Below are 7,153 nucleotides of genomic sequence, written 5' to 3' on the forward strand. Positions count from 1 at the left end.
TGGTGACAAACAAGTCTGTGAAGGCAGGCGTAGTGGTGCTCGCCTGTAATCCCAATGCTTAGGACGCTGCAGCTGGGGGATCAGGAGTTCAGGTCAGCTTGGCTACATAATGAGACCCTGTCTCACCTAGACCCTCCCCCCTCACCGAAATGCTTCTTATTCAAATACGGTAGCATACCCAAAAGTTCATAGTGGGGATGTAGCTGGATTGGAGGAGTGCTGACTGCGATCAGGAAACCCACCCCTAGGACCCCATAAGTGGGCTGTGGTGGCCTGTCATCACAGCCCCTGGTAAGTAGGAGCAGAAGAGTGTATGAAGTCCAGCGTCACTACTGTCACACGGGAGTCTGTGGCCAACCTGGACTACATCAAAGCTGCCTCAACAACAAGAAAAAATTCACTCACCACATGTACCTGGCGTGCTGAGCCCTCAAAGGGAGCACACCCGTGTAATGAGCGTGCGCTGCACCGGTGCAAGGACTTCTGACGGGGGGCTTTCACAGCCCACAGCCAACATGGAAAGAGTAGGAAGGATTGCGTTAGTTCCAGGGGCCTTGTTCTGAAACAGAAAAACTTAAAGATAGGGTGCTGAATCCAGCGGGAGACTGGAGCTGCTTATGAGGCCCAGCCTACAGGCTCAGGTAAGCCAGGAAGAATGCAGCAGCCGCCAAGCCCTGCAAGCCGCGGGCGCGTCGCGGTGACTCAGCCCGTACCAGGAAGGAGGAGTGCACCCAAGCTCTCACCCAGAGAGCAGCCTGATCTCGGAGGGCTCTGGGGAACCGAACCAAGACCCCCACACACCGCGGCGAGCATCCAGGCATCCAGGGTGGGACCCTTCCCGTCCCACCTCCTTCTCAGAGCTGTCCCTCCAGTCCATCGCCTGGACGTGGCTCGAGGGTGGTGAGAATTCTGCGGGCGCCGTGGGGGCCACGCGGGTCCTGGCTCCGACGGCGCCCAGAAGACCTACGAGAGCTGTAAGTAGTGACTTCGAGGACTGGGAGATGACCGTGGGGGGAAGGTCCATCCCCCTGGCGTCCCAGCTTCCCTAGGTTGTAACGCGGGTTGGGAGGAGGTGGCCTGGCGCCGCCGCCTCCCTAATTAGCCCTGGTGGTAGCGACTCAGACGCCGGGCTTGAGGCAGCTCAGGACCAGTGTGGGTCCCTGTCCAGCCCTACCTGGCTGCCCACAAGTTCTCGGAATCGGGTCCTGGGGTCACTCTGGGGGGGTCTCCGAACTCCCCCCCCACACACACACACCCTGCTTGGTGACAACCCCTCCCCACAGCCAGAGTTTACAATTCCAGCCAGGCCAACAGACTGACCTCTCCTTACCCCTTTCTACACTCACCCTCGTGTTTGAAGTTGGGGTGCCTGCCTGGAGCCCAAAGAACCCCCCCCCCGAAACGAATTCCCACGTCCAGCTGGCGGGGATGGCAGGGTACTGGGGATGCTTCTGGCTATGGGATAGGGAGGCTGATGAGACACCAATTGGATTTCCCGGAGGTCTAGTTTCTGGCGGGCTGATCCCCAAACTCCAGGCGCCCAGCTTCTTAGTGGAAATCGAGGACATGAACAAAGGCGCCAGAGGAACTAGGTTGCTCTCATCCTGGGACAACGCAGTTTGTGGGCTAGTAGTATTCAGACATTTGTCCCAGGGTGATAGTGACTTCTTTCTTTTGATAGTCTGGAAACTTTTGCAAAGTTTAAGATAGAAGGAAAAAAACACGCAGCCCCTTTGTGCAACCCGCGAGGTCCTCCCGGCCTGAGGAGGCGGAGATCTGGGGAGACTGGAGCCCCTGGCTCTGTGCGAGGAGAGGAAACCAGACGAGCTGGCTTCCTGTGGGGGCTTGGGCCTCGGACGCCCCGCGGACAGACGTGTCCTGCCCTGGCAGCGCCGAGCCCCGCACGGGGGAGGGGATGCGTGGGGGGCGAGCCAGCGAGGAGGGGGCGGGGACAGGGTGGGCCAGGGAAGAGGGGAGGAGCGAGGGGGCTGGAGAGAGAGAAGGAAGAAGGAAGGGGCGCTAGGTGGGTGCGAGCTGGCGCTGGAATGGGAGCCAAGAGCGAGTGAGCGGGGAGGGGGCGCAGGCGACACCCAGGTGTCTCATGGAGGGGTCCACGCGGTGACCTGCCTGGGAGAACAGCTTGCACGAGTCTGCGCTAGGGCACCCCCAGTCAGTCCCCGGTTCCCCACGCACAACCGGGGAGGCCCGCCCTGCCCGCTGAGCGCTGTTTTCTCCAGGTCCCGGGCCGATGTCCCAGGTGAGCGGTCAGTGCTCTGCTCTGTGCGACGCGCCCCATGGAGTCCCCAGCGCTACCCTGGACCCAGGTAGGAGAAGGAATGGAAAGTAAAGATGGACCGGAGTGGGGTGGAAAACTAACAGGGTTTTTTTGGGGGGTGGGGTTGTTAGTTCTCTAGCAGACACACAGGCGGATAGCTCCCAGGAGCTTGGATGGGAGTGAGGGTGAGAAGTCTGAGTATTGGGGACCTGGTCCAAGGGGAGTAGAAAGGAGTAGAGGGCTAGGGGGAGGAAACGGCCCGGAGCACGCAGCCATGGCTGAGCGGAGTTGGATCCAACTCCCCCCAGCCCCAGCTCTACACACACACACACACACACACACACACGCACACGCACACACGCCGTGGCGTCTGCCCATAATATTGGGATTTGTGTCTCAACCATTTCTGCCCAGTGTGTAAATATTTATGAGGGCCTTAGGCGGGGTGTGTGGCGGGTGGGGGGTGGGTGGCGTCTGAGTCTCTCTTCTTCCCTTCCCCCAAACTAAGCAGAGTGCTTTCTGCAAACTTTTGTTTCAGCAACTAGTGGCTACGAAGCTGGCCCCTTCCCTCCTTGCTAGCTGCCGTTCCCTCCGCCCAGTCCCTACCCAGCGTGGCACACATACACACCCTACCAACGTAGTGAAATAGCCCTTCCCCCACCTCAGGGGCTAAACTGCCCTGATTCTCCCAGGACCCTACAGACGAAGGAAGGCTGTGTGGGGGCCTCCCAATCTAGCGTCCTAGTCCCTTGTCCTCAAAGGCTAAAACTACATCTCTATGGAGGCGCAAATTCCGCTAGAGTCGGGTGGGTAGGGGGCGGGGTGCAAAAGTGTAGGCCCAGATTTTCTGACTTAAAACCTTATTCTGGCTCAGCCAGAGGCTCTGTTTTCCTCACACCCAAACTCTCCCTTTCCTCAGACTGTCTCAGTAATGAAGATCCGAGGCTTGACCTCAGGTTCCCTCAGGGTCTCAGACAAGTCCTTTCTTTCCCCCTTCTCTGGCCTCTGTCTCCTCACCCTACTCCCAGCCTGGACCCCCTAGCTGGTTTGTCTGTTTGGGGAATGGTCTCAGCTGCCTGTATACCTGGCCTGGCCCCTCACAACTGTAGACGTGGGGGCCTCCAAAACCTGAGAGGGATGTCTGACCAATGGAGATAGTGTGTGCTCTTTCTTCATCAGCCCTAAGTCCCTGTTCTGGGAGAGTTCTTGATACAATTACTTAGACTTCAAGGGAAGATGCTCCTCCAAGGACCAGGCTTCTTCGGCTTGGAAGGACAGTGGGAAACTGGGGGCTGGGAGGCCTTCATGTCTGGGAACTGTCTCTGTCTCTCTTGGCCTTTCTCCCACCCCCACTTTTCCATGCTGTCTTCCTTCACTTATTCAGTTTTTCTCTCCTCCGATATCTCCTTCCAAGACCCCCCTCCCCTGTCTGACCTGCTCTCCACCCAATAGAAGAGGAGGGGAGCAACGTGTGCTCAAGACAGGCCGCAGAGTCCAGGGGGAATTGCCGGGAAGTCTTAGGCCTGGGCTGTAATTTGAGGCCCCAGTGTCCCAGCAAGCCCCCTCCCCAGTCTGAACTGGGCCAGACAATGTGGCTTTTGTAACACTTGTCCTGTCCTGTACTGTTCTGCCTGCTACCCAGGAAGCCCAAACCGCAGAAGATGCAGCCAGAACCCCACAGATGCCTGACCCTGAGACCAGAACCCTCCACGCTCCCTGTGCGCTCACAGAACAGAGAGGCCACAGCATTGTCCCCAGAGTGGAAGCTGCTGGCAGGACAGCCAGGGTGTGACATGCCTCCTCTTTCAGGGTTCCAAGATACAGACAGGGCACAAGAGGACTCAGGGCAGCTGTGGTTAGGGCGGGTGGCCAAGTACTCACACTCTGGCCTCTCCCCCGCCCATTCCTGAGAGCCCCAAGAGCCTGGCTCCCTAAGCCACAAGATTTCTGCCTAGCACTGGGGCGTCGAATTTCTACCCGTGGCTCTAAATTCAATTTCCTGGGAATTGGAGCCCTTGGACCTAAAATAAAACAACTGGACTGAACATAGCTAGCAGCTCACATCCTCTCCAGTCCTCTTCATGGTGCGGGCCTCGCTAACTGGACATCAAAATAGCCCACCATCTCTGGTCTCCGTGGGGTTCAAAGTCAGATGTCGCCCATAATCCTTCATGTGGCCCCTCTTTCTCCTTCCCAAACCTGAGCCATTCTGAACTCCAACACTCAACCACAAACATGCAGACCTCCACAGGGAAGGTGACAGACAAGGGGCCAGTTTGCAGCAGAAACTAGAACTTCATTGCCAAGTTGTTGGTAACAGGCTGTGCAGAGGGCACGCTGGTATCACAGGTGACAGAGGAGGCTTACTGGAGGAAGAGATGAGGCTGCGGCTGGCCAGGAAGGAGTCAAGAGCAACTATATAAGCACAGGTAGTCTGGCCAGAAGCTGTTGTGATGGCCCAGGGGCCTGGACAGGCGAGTGTGCCTGGAACACAAGACCTTTGTCCATTGACTAAAGATGTGTGACAGAGGCCTTGAGTATCTACTCATACTGAGAGTGACTGGGAGGTATCAGCCACCACTCTCTGGCCTGAAGTCCTGATCTTCTCTCTCCAGAGATAGTCATAGCCCAAGGTACAGGGAGCCCAGATCCACTGTCCACAAAGACAATGCTGGGGGCCGGACTTGGAGCTCCAGAACATGGGAACTGGCCAGGCTTGAAGTGAACCCATCTCCACTGGAAGAGGTTCTCCTCTTCCTTCCTGGCCAAGAACCCCCCCCCCCCCAAATCTGGTGGATGACAGACAGAGGGAATCGTGAGGTCCCTGTTGCTGGAGTGAGTCTCCCCACCTCTCCTGTGGAGCATGTGGAAAGTTCTCTCCACTTCTTTTTAGAGAGGCATGCAGACCAGAGCCTCGCCCCGTGTTAGGGAGGAGCACGTGTTGAAGGGACCCAGAGGTGCAGGACACTAGCATGTTGAGTTCACTGTGTAAATCAATAGTGATGTCACTCTGGTCAGATGGGTGGCTTAGATGTCAGGCCTCTCCCAGCCACACCTCTCCTCTACGCTCCTGCACACACACACACACACACACACACACACACACACACACACACACACACGTCAGGAGAGTCTCCTTCAAGATGCTCTCTCTCTTCTCCATGCAGGACGAGGAGTCTTTTGGTCACAGAGGGAAAACTGGGCTCTTTAGCTTCTCAGTCTGGGAGTCTTCAGCCCACGTGTGCCCTGGCTCTTCCGTCCCAGCCGCGTCCTGGGGCCCAGGTCCTCTGGGGCAGCATCTCCAGAGCAATCTTCCTGACTCCGCCCTTTCCTCCCTGTTCTGCTGGCCTGTCTCCCTCCTCTGCCCCCACTGTGACCTTCCTAGTTTCAGGAGGTCTGCCCCTCTGTGTCCCTCAGGCCATGGTCTGGTCTCTCTAGAAGCTTCTGTTCCATCTGGGTCACCAGCCTTGTAGTGTCTGTGAGGAGAGACACCCAGGTGAAAGGACTCCCATGGCCTTAAACCCTCTTTATTGTCTTTCTCCTTCTCAAGCCCTGGGGGGCAAAAAAGCAGGAATCTTGGCTCTGTCTGTACAGGACTGTGCACTCTGTGACCTCAGGAGAAAGTCTGGGAAGCCAAGGGCCTTTAATGAGCAGCTGCTGTTGCAGGCTCCCAACCTCAGAAGCACCAAACAGCGTGCGCTCCCTCATTCCCACTGAACTGTGGTTCTGGGGTCTTGATCCCATTGCTCTTCTCAAACACCCCTCCCCCACGATTGTTTAAGACTCAGTGGCTACTGCCTTCTCCAGAGTACCTACTGACAGTGCACACGTGTGTGCGCGCACACACACACACACACACTCCTATAGGCTTTTAAAATTTATTTTCTGTTGTTGTTTTTGTTTGTTGGGATAAGGTTTCTCAGTGTAAACCTGTGAGGAGAGCCCTGACTGTCCTGCAACTCACTCTGTAGACCAGGCTGGTCTTGAACCCACAGAGTGCTGGGGATTAAAGGTGTGTGCCGCCACCTGGCTTTAAAACTTTTTTTAAAAGAGTTGGTCTCTCCTGGGGCCCAGACTGGCCTTGAACTAGCTTTGTAACCAAGGCTGGCCTTGAACTTTTGATCCTCTGGCCTCCACCACCCAAGAGTTGGGAGTACACGTAAGTGATACCACACCCCATTGGTACCACTCACGGGATGAAAGAGCTATCACTGTTTTTGTTTTGGGGTTTTGGGTTTTTGGCAGTGCTGGGAATAGCAACCAGGGTTGTTGTTTTCATGTCAAACAAATGCTTTAACTGAGTGCTCGCCCAGTCCTCTTCCTCGCCAACCCTTATAAATACCCGGCTGCAGCTTTGAGCTAGGACCTAACGCAGAAGCTTCCTGGGCCCTTGCACCTCCTACTCTCTGCCCCAGCTCCTATCTGTGATGAGGCCTGTGGTTTGCCCTGGGCAGGCAGAAGCACGCCTACTTGGGTCTGCAGTGTCTGTGCTACCCAGTAGGCCTCTGGGATTTGTGTCTGCATGGCCAAGAGGAACTAGGGGCTGTTAAGAGGGTCTCGGGCTCAGCAGCCAGTGAGGTGGCTAGACACGGGAGCACACTTAGGCCTACCTCCAGCTTTTGATTCCCAGATCCAAGTGCCCACATCTCCATGGACGGCTCTGTTTATCTCCCTCTATGGCTGTCATCTGAAGACAGCTCAGAGGACATCTATGGAAGCTCGTCTCTGTTCTCTGTAATGGAACCCATTTCCATTGGCAGGACCTTCCTTTGTCTCCATCCCTTTCTGGTGTGTACAGGGTGGATTGGATTCTGATCTCTTATCTTTGGACATCTCTGCTGTTTTCCCCCTTCCCCCATCTGTGTAGCCTCCCTCCCC

General features: G+C 56.3%; 1 protein-coding gene across 1 annotated transcript in view; it reads left to right on the forward strand.

Annotated features, from left to right (window-relative positions):
• The first annotated feature begins 2,113 nt into the window (after nt 1-2,113).
• Nucleotides 2,114-7,153, forward strand: part of Mdfi (MyoD family inhibitor) — a 14,429-nt gene continuing 9,389 nt past the window's right edge. The window contains exon 1 of the mRNA XM_005359698.2: nt 2,114-2,324. Within this exon, the coding sequence (XP_005359755.1) occupies nt 2,249-2,324 (76 nt within the window). The 5' untranslated portion in view covers nt 2,114-2,248. The remainder of the gene's footprint in view (nt 2,325-7,153) is intronic.

Source organism: Microtus ochrogaster, linkage group LG2, assembly GCF_000317375.1.
Source record: "Microtus ochrogaster isolate Prairie Vole_2 linkage group LG2, MicOch1.0, whole genome shotgun sequence".
Taxonomy (NCBI): Eukaryota; Metazoa; Chordata; class Mammalia; order Rodentia; family Cricetidae; genus Microtus; species Microtus ochrogaster.